The sequence below is a fragment of the Stegodyphus dumicola genome, chromosome 6, assembly GCF_044657685.1.
Source record: "Stegodyphus dumicola isolate Sdum_Otavi_A_Nest chromosome 6, ASM4465768v1".
NCBI lineage: Eukaryota > Metazoa > Arthropoda > Arachnida > Araneae > Eresidae > Stegodyphus > Stegodyphus dumicola.
The window spans coordinates 71,300,612-71,314,423 of record NC_140773.1 but is presented as its reverse complement, the minus strand read 5'-3'; the positions used below and the strand labels follow the sequence as shown (position 1 = coordinate 71,314,423).

Genomic DNA, 13,812 nt, shown 5'->3' with positions numbered 1-13,812 from the left:
AAAGTTATTTTCTGTAATATGAAAAAAAAAACACCATTTATGATTGGAATTGAGCAGCGGATAAATAATTGAAACAGTTTAATAATGGTTATTTCGTTTAGAGTTTCATCCTGAAGTAACGTATTGAGCTGGGGCCATATAGTACTGCCAGTAGAATCGTGCGCTATATTATTTGTCCACGGTTAACAGACGCCTTAAGTGATTTTCCTGTTGGTTAAAATGGTCAGCTTATGTACATAAAAGGTTTTAGCCAAAGGAGGTACGTCAGTTTTTGTGTTTATGAGGAAAATGAAAAGTCGGCTATTAGTTTCGAAACAAGATTTTGTGTTGAATCCAAGGAGGTTAGAATAGACGGAGTAAGCCTAATATCACAAAAGTGAAGCCAAGGAAATGTCAGCAACGTGACTTCAAGACTTACCATGGCCGCCATGCAGCGTACCGGTAAGACTTCGAAACATTTTGCTAAATAAAATTACACTGAATTTGAAAGCAACTATTAACGTCGACAGCCTCATAAAAGTGGTTTTAGGCATAACTTGCTTAAAATACCACACAAACTTTCTCTGATCTTTCAGGTTTTACCATGTATACATTTGTATTATAGTTACCATTTGCAAATTTTCAGGTACCAAGATTTTATTAAATTTGAAAGAATTACTTGCAACTGTTGTGATTTTTCTACATACTAAGCAGGAAATCTTTTAAGTATTAAAATTAGAACAGGAGACATAAACGTTCAATGATAAATAGATAACATGTAGACAATGCGAATTAGAATAGTATAAACAAAACCAACCAGAAGTCCGCTTATGGCAGCGGCCATGATAAGTCGTGTCTTCATACCGTGACGTTTCATGGCTTCATTCCCATTGCACGAGCCACACGCGACAGGCTTACTCCATTTATTTTACCTCCTTGGTAAATCACTATAAAAGGCTCTGTAATTTTTCAGTTTCTTGCCGCCGAATATTCCGCTCCGTATTATTTTTAAAGACATTAAATAATGAAGAACCTTCATGAGTAGATGAACGTTTCTCGCACTGTGAAAAAACGACGGTACCTAGAGCCATCAGATTTTGAATGACGTAGTCCTAAACCCAAATATAGAAGCCCGAATTTTGAATTTCGAATTTGTTTTGCCATATTGTATAATATATGAATATTTGAGCATATGTTCTCTTAGGTCTTACAGAACTTTTACCTTGCCGCCAGAAATCTCTGGTAAACTTTATTTCTCAAAATTACTGGAATGCATATAAAGTTTCATTTAAGTGCCGGGTATGGTTATAATGGCATAATTGGATCAATTACAGTTGCTCAATTACAATACTCATTACAATAATAAAAAGACCGGACAAAATGTTGCTGAATTTGGCGACTTTTGGTGGTTTCTCAACAAATTTGGCAACAGAATTAGTCGCCCAAACCACTGCCAGTTTGCCAAGTTCGCCAGTTCAGCGAGACAGCTATTTACTAAATGTTAATAAACATTTACTTAATGATACTGATAGCGATTTAATTAATGTTACTTTTTTGACACAGTTTCGCTTCTTTTCATTTTCATGCTACATTGTGCCAAAAAATACTACAGTTTCACATATAATTTTACTAAAACTATTTACATATATAGAAAAATTCGTAACATTGTCTATTTCCCAGGGAGTGCAAGCCTCCAGCGTACAATCCCTTGAACACAAAGCTATACTTGCAACTAAGGAAAATCAATGCAGTACTAAAACAATAATTTCAATGAAGAACATAAATACTAAATCAATACAAAAAATGCATAAATTTATAAATTTATGCACAAATGTGATCATGGTCTTTGTATACTATTTACTGTATATTCATTATACGGACTATCGCCCTAATAAGGGGCCAGCCTGTCGCAATGAACAAATGGTTTGGAATTTGATGACTTATGGATCCGATTTACAGCGTCGTTCAGCCTGTTTAGGACTGGACAAGAACAGCCCCAAGATGACTGCAGATTAGGAAAAAGGTCCTTTTCTATCGAATCGGATTCCATAACCACACTTTGCAGCCTTCATTGAATATATGTCCTATAATTCTCATATTAGATTGGGTGTTCATCTTCTTCGTCGCCAAGTTGTCTCGCTGTAGTACAAAATTGGGCATTACTTCAAACCGTGCCTGGTGAGCTTAAATGTACTGCTCAAGCGAGGAAGGCCCTTCCGAAGCGAGACCAAACAGGAGATCAAAAGGCAGCCGTAAGTCATAACCGAAGAGCATCTGGGATGGGGAATAGCTCGTAGTCTCATGGACAGCATTGCGACTGACCAGTAAGAACAGAAATAACTTCTGGTAACCTTTTGGTTTCTGAAAATCATCAGCGAATGATTGTTCAGGACGGTTCGATTAAAGCACTCTACAATGCCGTCTGATTACGAATGTAATGGTGTTATTTTAGTATGCCGAGAAGCTTTCAGAGTTCTCTGATTATATCTGAGATAAAATTCCTTCGTTGATAGCAATGTAGCTGCAAAGGCACTCCAAACTTGGAAATTCAATTCTGTATCATGACCTCTACTTCCACGACAGCATTGTAACGTTGCAGCATATCTTGGTTGCGTTTCTTTGGTCCTCTCGAACCAGGCATCTCAAGATTGGCATCACTTTTGCACGTCTGCCCTTGCATTACACCAGTAAAGGCGCTCTCGAACTCTATGCAAAGTCTTCGTTATTTCGAAGTGGGTTTCTATCGGGTTACTGTGGAGTTGTTTAAGTTGGTCTGAGATCCGGTATCATGGAAGTATCAGCTGCCACCGGAATGCTTTTCCATCATCCGATTAGAACTTCTAGTATAAGACGCCGTTTCGAATATGGAAAGAGTACCAGAGAGCCCAATATTGCTTTCTCGTAGAACTATAGATCAAAATATCCTGCCAGTAGGTTTCATGTTTAAAGACTCCATTTAGTCACTTATGGGTTTAATGTCACGGTCTTCCAACTGTCTTCCGTGACTCCTTCGTCACTCCACAGGTCTGGGTCACACAATCTTGAATTCGTATCTTGACGTACGACCGAATTAAGCAGCTCGTATTTCCTTTCGACCCTGAAATAATATTGGCAGCTTTTTGGACTGAGTTTTCTAGACACGCCATCGGCGTTTCATGCCATTATCCCTTTTGCTAACCAATAGTTATATCATAATCCTGTAGTCTCTGTATCCATCTGGTTCGCGAAATTTATTTGTCAGGTTGAAGATTCATGATCTCTGCGGAGTAGAAATTTTCTCCCGCACAGATAATAATGGAAATGTTCTACGGCTTTAACTGTGGCAACTCATCCGTGGTGATATAGTAATTTCTCTCCAGTTTAGGAGGAAACTTCTCCGGAAACGCTTTCAGTTTTGGATTCAATTAGTAAAAATTTTCTTCTCACTGGTAACGTGTTGAGCTATTATTTAGTGAATAGACTTAACTCTTTCATCCCAGTTACACATTATTAACAGTTTCGATTTTATCACCAGACACAGTCAGGAGAGTAAGGCAGTGAGGCGTCCAGATGAGTTTACCTTCCAGCTGTTAAATCTTTCAGGATGATTGTAACATTGGCTCCATTATCGATAATCATATTGCAAGGAACTCCATTGATATGTCCCATGATAAAAAGGCCATTACTGCCTTCACTTATTGCAGGAGGTTTCATTGTCCCAACGTCTTTCCATCATAAGTGGAGAGCTTGGGAGAGGGACGAGAAGAACGAGTGAAAATTTAAAACTCTCAGAATTGCTTTCTGCTATCGCTATGAATTTCTTCAGCCTGCCATCGTTTTTTGGCAGCAGAAAATCTATTCAATTTGTTCTCTGTCAGAAAAAAAGTCTAATTTTTCTTTTCATTTATTCTTGACCTGCTTCAGTATTTTCTTGAATTGACTTGACGGCCCCTTCCATCCTTTCTTGACGCCTCTTCGTATGGTTTTGGCCCGCTTCATCTCTTCTTTGACTTGACTTTTTCTTCCATCTTTTCTTGGTCCACTTTTAGCTCTTCTTTAGCGGAGTTTAAGTCTCCGTCCATCTTCTCTTGGCCCGCTTTGATATTGTCTTTAAATGCAGCAAAGGCTGCCACCAGCTGTCTTAATTGCTCATTCATCATTCTTGTCCCCGACATTCAATCCTACATCTGAAAACAAAAATTGCTGACAGCGTACGGATTCGTAATGGACCGAATGCACACAGAACTGATCATAGCTTCATAAGTCTTATTTTGCCGGGAGAAAACACTTCGCAGTTCTGGAACTATAATACCCGTACTCGTACTGCTCTTCGCAGTATGATAAAGCAAAATTAGTAGCTACACTCCAAACTACTAAGAAAGTTAAACACAGCGCAATGCAAAGCACATCTAAAGAGCAAAGGTAACACGGAAATATCTCAGTACTCCGAACTCACGCTGAACTCAACATCAGCTGAGAGCAGATGCTCTCTCCACTCTTTTATAGTTTTCACCTGGCCGTCGGAAAATCTCCAGTAAATCCTATTTCTCGAAATTACGGAAATGCATACACGGTTAGATCTAAATTACATCTAAGGGGCAGGTACGGTTACAGATGCATAATTGGATCAATTACAGGTATTCAATTACAATATTTATTACTGTTATGCAGGAACGGGACCAATACGTCGCTAAATTTGGAGACCAAAAATTAGTCGCCAAAACTGTCGCCAGTTTTGCGATGTCTTACCGATTTAGAGAGACAGCCGTTTGCTCAATGTTAAATTAGACTTGCCACTGTATTCTTACTTTTCTGGCAGAACTTCATTTCTCTAGATTTTCATATTACATTATACCCTCCCCCCAGAAAAACCTACAGTTTTGTATATAATTTCACAAAAAATATTTATATATATACAAAAATTCCTAACAATATGTCTAACACTATTAATGAAATACAGAAATAAAGCATAAAAAACTATACTTCTGGTTATTAATGAATTTTTTGTTCGAACAAACGTATGAAAATAGTATTTTAAATTTTCATCAACATGCAACTAATATCTTCCTGTTCGCTTCTAATTTTTCTGAATTCCAAGAATATCCATTCAAAGTTAATTAGATTTCTGAATTTTGAAAATTGTTATAAAACATCCGATTCCTGAATAGTAAGACTTAGATAGTCTTCCTTCACTGTCTTGCAACAATTAAGAAAACAAGTTTGTTAAGTTTGTAAAAATAATGAATTTTTTTTTAGTTTGACTTTTCTAGCTTTTTAACTATTCAATCGATTTTTCAAAAAAAGAATTTATATTTAATTTATGTCAAAATATTTCATGAAAATTAATTCCATTTTTTAATTTTCTTTAAAACTGCGAATGAAGAATAGTTTAAACTTATTTTATTGAGAAATAGTAAGCAAGCATCTATGATTTTTTTCATTTATTTATTTTAATTATTATTTATTTTGAATATTCAGCGACTTTTCCTTTGGATTATATTATCACGTTTGAAATTTAAAACCTTGCTCTGCGTAAAAAATTTAAATCCTGGTGGAAGAACACGCCTTTAATCAAGTTGCTTTTCGGTATTTGACAGCTTATAACAGCAAACAAAATTTACAATGATGAATATTTAAGCGTAATAACAGTTATTAGCAAATAATGATAATATTTTAACAGCAAAAGTAAGCAGAAAAAAAATAACAACATTACAGTGGAAAAATGGTATTCATGACTTCTCAGAGAAGATCTTTTGCTTCTGTATTATTCTCGGGGTTAAGTATATATTTCCTTTTCCTCTGTTTCTTCAGTTTCATTATAAATTACATAACACAGCTTTCAGTTCAGTTATTGTAATTTGTTTAGAATAATTTTGGGACTACTTAACATCCATTGCATATGATTTTGTTTTCAATTTGATATTTTATTCTAAAATGAAAATTGAAGCAATTAAGTTATTTCCCGACTACACATTAATTTCATATCAAAACTCACAAAAAATCTGTTTTAATTTCCAAATAACACAGTATACAGAAAAAAATGAATAATGATTATTATCCAGCATTTATGTAGAACTTCTTTAAATTCATTAACTGTACAACATATTAATAAAAAGTACACTGATTCTATATATGAGAAATGCAATATATTTTTGCAATGTACACTTCTTTTTTTGGGGGGGGGAGGAGGGTAACTCTAATTGCAACTCCTCGTGTTCTACCACGAGGCTTACACAAGTAAGTTATAGTACAAACAAAAGAAACAAACACATAAAAATGTAAGTTTATTTTAATTAATACATTATTTCTTATACTGAATCTTCCCTGTAATTCTACTTTTACGTCTACTTCTCGAGAAAATTCAAACGAAATTAGTCTTAAAATAAGTAGCAATAACCTAAGTTTAGAACAGGAAATTGACAACCACAACCTGCTGCCAAAAGCTGTTCTATTACGCCGGTCTTTAGCCCTGTGCTCCGAGTGTGTTGTATGTCTTTAATTGAAATTGCGTTAGAAATCGCGGGACTGGAGAACCAGGCTGTTAGGCTTCCAGTTCAAACTTATAAATAATTAGAATCAAGTTATTCTGTCCAGCCTGAAAGAATAGGAAATAAATTTTTATTATTTGTCTTCGTTTCTGTAACTTCGGTTTGAAGAGCAAATAATTCTTTTACTTGTTTTTACATCATTTTAGTCACTTAAATATTCCGGAATTAAAAAGTAAAGATTTAACGATGATTCTGCTCGCGTTCTACTATGGTTAGACCAATGTTTATTATGATAGCAGAAATGAGATGATCACAAAAAGTAAGAAAGTACCAGACATAAATAAGAAACAAATGATTACAGAACAGATGATGGCAAAAAATGATGCAAACAGATGAGAGAATAGATTATCACAAGGGATGATGAACACATGATGATGACTACAAATGAGGAGAAAAATGGTGACAGAAATAATAGGGTCTTACAATGACAGAAATGAAAATGTTTCTGACGTGACTAAAATTTTTGCTTCTATTCAGATTTAACCTACATCAGTTTAAACAGACTCAGAAGCTCAGGAAAAATACAGGAATATTCAACCCTCTTTAGCAAGCAATACAAAGATAATGTTATAAACAATACTTAAACTGTCGCCACATTGCATTTTCTAAAATAAAAAAAATAAAAAAAATAATAAAAATTCTAAATTAAGTTCTAACAGCGAGAAAAAATGAATTGAAGAAAACCTCTAATAAATTTTAAAAGTTAGAGAATGAAAGGTTAAAAACAACAGAGAAAGAGAATTAATGCAAAGCAAAATTATTATTTACCCTCAAAAAACATTCATTCTTCATTTAATTGATTATCATAAAATACATATCTATTATAGGCCTTATAAGGAATGGAATTCCTTTATGGAAGATTTTGTAAATGAAATTAACTTGCATTCGCATTACACGTGAATAAAACTTTGAAATTCCATATGACCAGTCTGTTCACTGGCAACGAAAACAGAAATTACAAAGTTCTTAACCACCTATCCATATGGCCTCTGAAGCGCCCCTCACCCGATGAAAAAAAAAGAAAAAAACTAAACATGAAAGAATAGACTTAGTCACATTGTTTTGGTCACTGAACCAATTAGTATAATGCTATTATTTCCCTCCACTGGGTAGGCTGAGCTTTTAATTATACTTCGCATGACGAATATTTATGCATATTCTGATTATACACGTTATGAAGAAAAGCATAGTAGCCGATAACAAGCATTTCTACCATTACTAGATTCTGTGATGATACTGCGAAATCGTACCCTTAAACCTAAACTACATATTAGGCAGGAGAAAGGCGTTCAGCGTGAATCTTTGGGCCTCATTTTAGAGACTCTGACTCGAAAAATTGCCGTACGGGCTGATCTCCATCGTACGGGCTACTTCTAATTTATTCAAGGTGTTGCGGTCTACCCATTGGCGTAGGTGTGGTGAGTTACAAAAAAAGGGTCCACAATATTTATTATAATTTAATGATAAATACGAAATAGGTACTTACCTACCTAATTCTACCTAAAAAAACTTACTCTTTTAAAACCGCGTTTAAAGCAAAACGCAACATACAAACATAATAATAATAGCCATAAATATAATAATAATGTAAAATGATGCATTTCTTATCAAATAATTCAAAATACATTAAAAAATAAATAATTTTCATCTATAGTTGGTTCTTCGTAGGTATAGTTAGTCGAAGACTTAGTCTCCATACTGTCCGCCAATGATTAATATCTCGGTATATAATTACTAACTGCTTATCTTACACTGACCTATCTTACACTGCATTCTAAGTGGTCTTCTGTGATACGTGAACGATATGTTGTCTGAATTATATTCATCATTGAAAATGTAGATTCACACAGGTAAGTAGAGCCTAAGAAATGTTAAATGAAATACAACTTTTTTTTTTAATTAGGATAATTTACTTCATCCATTAGATTCTTAAAGTTATTCTTAGGTTCTGAATTATGTGCTTTAAAATTATGTCATTTTTAAGGAGAAAAACTTCGTTTACCTCAAGATATAAAGAGAATATATCATTTATATTTTCAGTTATTTCTACCACATCAACACTGTCAAATGGGTAATACATGAATGTAACAATTGGTTCTAGTCTAGTGAATTCTTGATAACGTCTGTCAAATTCGGAGTGAAGTTTTATTATTTCATCATAATATTTCTCTTTGTTTAATGTACCTCCGTTTTTAAACAACTCGACAGAAATATATAAAAAAAAATTTGTTCATTCTTCATGAACTGGGAAGATATTAGCTTTAACTTGTTTTTGCAAGTATTAAAAAATCCAATCAATTTTACTATTATTTGATTTTTTTCCTTGCAATCAATTCATTAAGATCCAATCAGTTCATTAAGATGGCTTGTCATATCAACAACAAAAGATAAATCCATCAACCAAACATCATCACTAAGTTCAACATACGCCTTATCATTTGATTCCAAGAATTCTTTTACCTCTTGTAGTAGGTCTCTGAATCTTTGTAAAAATATACTCCGACTTAACCAATGAACATCTACATGATTTAACAGTTCCCCGTAATCAGATTCGTTTTTTTCTTTTTGGACCCGAAACTGCCTGAAGACTTCTTCCTCGATTCAGACAGTTCGCAATTTTCATGCAGATTCAGATAACATGACGCATATTTAGAATTTTATAACAGAGAGCCTGTTGGTAAATAATGCAATGATAAGAAAGGAAATGCGTCAAGTCATCGTCTCTGATACCCGTACTTAAAGGCCCAACAGAGGCCGAGCGGTAAAGTCGCTGAACACTGGTATTTCGGTCCGAGGTTCGAATCCCGCGAATTGGCTGGCTGCATGGGCGTTTTCGTGTTTTTCCCCATGTGTAACGTGTATACGAGCGAGTTTCCCTTAGAAAGTCCTCCACGAAGGCATCCTTCTCCTTAGGCAGATAGCCCTTGGGGCTTTGCCATTATTACAAACGCCCATCCACACCTACTCAAAAAATTCATTGATTGCGGTGGTCACCGAGGGGCCCCATCAGTTGTCATCGATACAACTTTATAAATTGGAATTTTTTTCATGTCTTTGTATTTTTTTTTTTGAAGGCACAGTAAACATCTTCACCTTGTGTTTCCTTCTTTAGAGGTAATATTTTTAATAATTGTTTTTTACACTTACATCCTTAAAAATCATTCTTATCAAAATGCGAAGTTGAGAAATATCAATCATCTCCGTAGATTCGTCAAACTGGAAGGAAAAGCAAATGCAGTTAGTAATATCTTCTTCAGCTGATGAGCCAGATCCGAATTCATCATTTCTATACGGCGCGTGACAGTTCTACATCAAAGTTGTATGTCATTAATTGCAGAAATAACTTCGTTTTGTTCTTGAATGAATCAAATAATGAATCGCTGGCTTCCGGAAACGCTTATTTTCATCATTCCTCCATCTGCGAAAGGTTTCTTATGTTTTGCTAACACATGACTCACACGAAAAGATGCAACTGTTGCAGCCTTACATATAGTATTGGGTTTAATAAAATAAAATTATTGTTGTCCGATTAATTGTAATTTAAATTCTTTTAACTTTTGTTTACGTACATACTTTTGAGATGCCTTTAAACGTTTTCTTCTTTTTTTTCTTTTTTTTTTTTAGGAGGGGGGGGGGAAGGTGCCACACTTGCATGACATATATAGCACACACATTTTGCATTCGCCCTTGTAAATAAAAACTGATCTTCACATTTTCTTTTCTTAACACTTGTTTTCGACAGTGTACCCCTCTTTTTACTACAAAAACAAAAGTAACACAAAATTGTCAAGTTAAGTGTTTGAAGAATTTTAGCGACCGTGCTAGACCGTGGAGGAGCTTGGGCGTACTCAATGCAGCGAGAGCAAACGTACGTGAATCGATGAATTTGTAACCGTCGCATATACTTAAGCGTCATCGTGAGCTTCCAATAAAGGTACTTGTACCGTCTACACATTCATCGAATAATTTGCTTAAATAAACCTAGTCGCATTGATTGTGATAGGCCGATTTTCCAGTCTAGCTAGCATCGGTGTTCCATAAATATGTATCTTTTAAGTATGCGTCCTTAGTAAAGGCGGTCACACCAAAATGTCTTGGTGGTCCACCGGCCGATCGCAATCGACTTAATGCCCACCCCTGCACTAAGGATTGGAAGTACGAAAGATGATCTAAATGATCTGCCACGCTCCCTTCTGACGAGGTCTTATTTTTTTTTTTTTTCATATTTAAGGAAAGATATCAACTGTCAGAATGGCAACAGAAGAATTACAGAAGACATCAGACATCCAACAGAAGAAATCTAACAGAATTTCTGTCTAATTTATTTAAAAGAAATTACACAAATATTAAAAGTTAAATATCTTCTTGCTAATTAAAGGTTGCTAAATAGTCGTGAGCAATCCAAATCTGAGATCTCTTGTCTTTTATCATTGTTCTCTAAAGACACTCTAAAAACTGGAATATCATTTTATGAAGTTTCAGAACATCTATTGTATTAATAAAAAATTTGTTACGAATAGATTCCAACCAAATTCTGCTCTATATGCAGAATTTGGTTTTCTTACTATATACTGCCTTCATAAACGTTTTCAAATTACAATGCTTTTCAAGTTATACATTCACATTATATATTTACCTCGAGCGATGCCAAAAATAAAAACACATGCATGTGTTCTCACGCACATAATAAATATATACAAATTTATATATATTATTACCACAGAAAAATATAACAAGTCATAAACAATAAAATGACATAAAGTTTATGCTTGAATATAGACCCTTCAAAGTATTGCTTCAAAATATCTAAACCACGTGAACATGCAAAAGAAAAAGGAAACGTAACTAGCATTTAGCAGAGTGTAAATGAAATATTCCTCGTCGATCTGATTTTCTTTTATGCCATAGCGTTAATAACCGTTTACGTAAAATTAACTACTTTATATTTCTGATCATTTATTTTCTTCCAACTATTTCCCAACTATAAATGTTTTAAATTTGAATAAAATATTTCCATTGGCATAATACTACTATTAACAACGTCCTTCGCTTAGTCGACAGATTGTGGAGTGCTTTATTTTAGAAATCTGAGTGAATCACTGTAAAATCAGAATGTAATTATTTTTTAACGTGCATATGCATCGTGGTTACATAAAAACGCAAATACATATTTTTGTATAACTCGCGGATGTGTATGGAAACTTTAAACATCATAATTATGCATAAAAAACACTGTAATATTTTAAAGTGGATATTTAAGCACAGGAAACTTCTCCAAATGAGTGGATTATGAGTCTGACATATTACCTAATTACAAATGAGAAGATGGGATCGTTGGTAAAGGCGGTGCAATTTAGTTACAGATTGTTTATGTTTTAATCAATAGATTCTGGAAAACCATATGAAAACTATCTCCCTGAAAGGAACGATATCTTGAGGAGGATTTTGTAAAGAAAACTAACTGTATTCATATTAAACAGGTGAAAAACGTGCAGATGCCCATGCAGTTAGCCCGTTCTCCAGAATTCAAACCCGGATCGAACTAACAGCACTCGGTTTTATCCACTCAGTTACAGTCAGTCGGCCATGCAGCTGCTCGTGAACGTTGAGAGCAAAGAAGGGAAAGATTAAGTGTGCTGTTAAATAAAATAAAAACACAAACATATTGTAATACACGTTTTTGATTAACAATGTTTTACTTATTTATTTATGTCTTAAACGGCTTAATACGGAAGAAACGTGGATATAGAACTGATGCGATAATTAAAAATCAAAGCTTGCATTTAGCATGTCTGTTACGTACATCTGCAAATTTTCCTGTAACAATATCTTATCTACTCAAGTATATGAGATTTCACTGCTATAATTTAAATTTAAGATAATGCATACAAATTCAAAAGTTATTTTTACCAAATATTTCAGGTATCATGATCATCAGAACAAAAATTCGTATGATTAAGGTATGATAGTTACATAGGGTCAAGATGATGAAATGACTGATGGGTTTGGAATCTTACAAAAAATGCTGAATCGGTAAATAGCTGTCGTTGGTTTTCGAAACTGAATTAATGTAAAAAGATTCTACAGTTATTTAACTGTTGATGAATGTTTATTTTGACAAATGCTTATTATTATATTTAATTTAAAAACTTCTCAAATAATTTAAACAGTATAAAATTTTTTTATTGATAGCTAATTATTAGTCCTAATTATTTATAGAAAACCAAGACTAATACAAATGAATTTACGAATTTATATACCGATATCAACATAATAAACCGCATGCTCCATTATATGATAATTTTTCAATGGTTTTCTTTAAAACAACTTAAAAAAAAAGGGGGGATCAGGGATGTCAAATTCCTCTCTTTCTCATCTCCAAAATTTTGATCACATACTTTGCAATTAGTATTCATTCTTAATTCATTAAAAACATTAATAATGGATAAAAATTTATCTGAAAATGAATAAAATTTAATTTAAATGAATTCTTAAATGTTTAAAAACGCGGAAAAATTCTTTATACATAATAACACAAAAAGAGTTTCTCAAATGATGAAGACCCAAAAAATAAAAGAAGAAAGTCTTGTGCTCACCCGCATCTTGGTATTCGCTTCTGCTGCTCCAAACAAAATATACGGAAATTATTGAAAGCCCTTGACTAAAAACCTCCCTCATGATTTCACAACTTCGCTCTATCGATATTATCATCCACGGCGGAATCGTCATCGGATACGGAGGAGTGGTCACGCAGCGGGGTCACGAGCTCGGCCGCAGTTTTGGCGCGTAAAGACCTTGACGTCAAAACGGATTGCCATACTTCGTATCATAATCGCCAGCGTTGAAGAATCATTCGCTTTTAATGAGCAGTTGACAGGGCGGGTTAAAGAAAGCGAAAGTTTTTGGTGCACCCATTGTGTCATTCAGGCTTTCGGCATTCAGGCATTGGCAAACTTCCTAAATCTAGTTTCTACAGGCTAGCCGCTTGAAAGTTTCTTTAAAGTTGCATATATATTTTATTTTCCTTCCCCTTTCGCCAAATTAATTCATACTACAAATAGTCATCAATAAACAAATTAAATAATTCAATTAAAAACATTAAAAATAAAAATACACAAATAAATGCGAATTAAATTAATTAACAAATAATATAACAAAAATAAAATAAATTTTAAAAAAATCTGAAAGGTTTTGACAGTCGCTCAAAAGAGCTATTTTAGAGTTTATTTAGCATATTTCATTGTAATTTATATATATATATATAATACATTTTTTTTTTTTTTTTTTTTTTTTTTTTTGATAAAGT

The 13,812-nt window shown here is 33.8% G+C and overlaps 1 protein-coding gene across 1 annotated transcript in view; it reads right to left on the bottom strand.

Annotated features, from left to right (window-relative positions):
• Positions 1–13,248, bottom strand: part of LOC118196562 (uncharacterized) — a 49,492-nt gene extending 36,244 nt beyond the window's left edge. Inside the window, exon 1 of the mRNA XM_085818517.1 lies at positions 13,103–13,248. Within this exon, the coding sequence (XP_085674643.1) occupies positions 13,103–13,108 (6 nt within the window). The 5' untranslated portion in view covers positions 13,109–13,248. The remainder of the gene's footprint in view (positions 1–13,102) is intronic.
• Between the last annotated feature and the right edge of the window lie 564 nt (positions 13,249–13,812).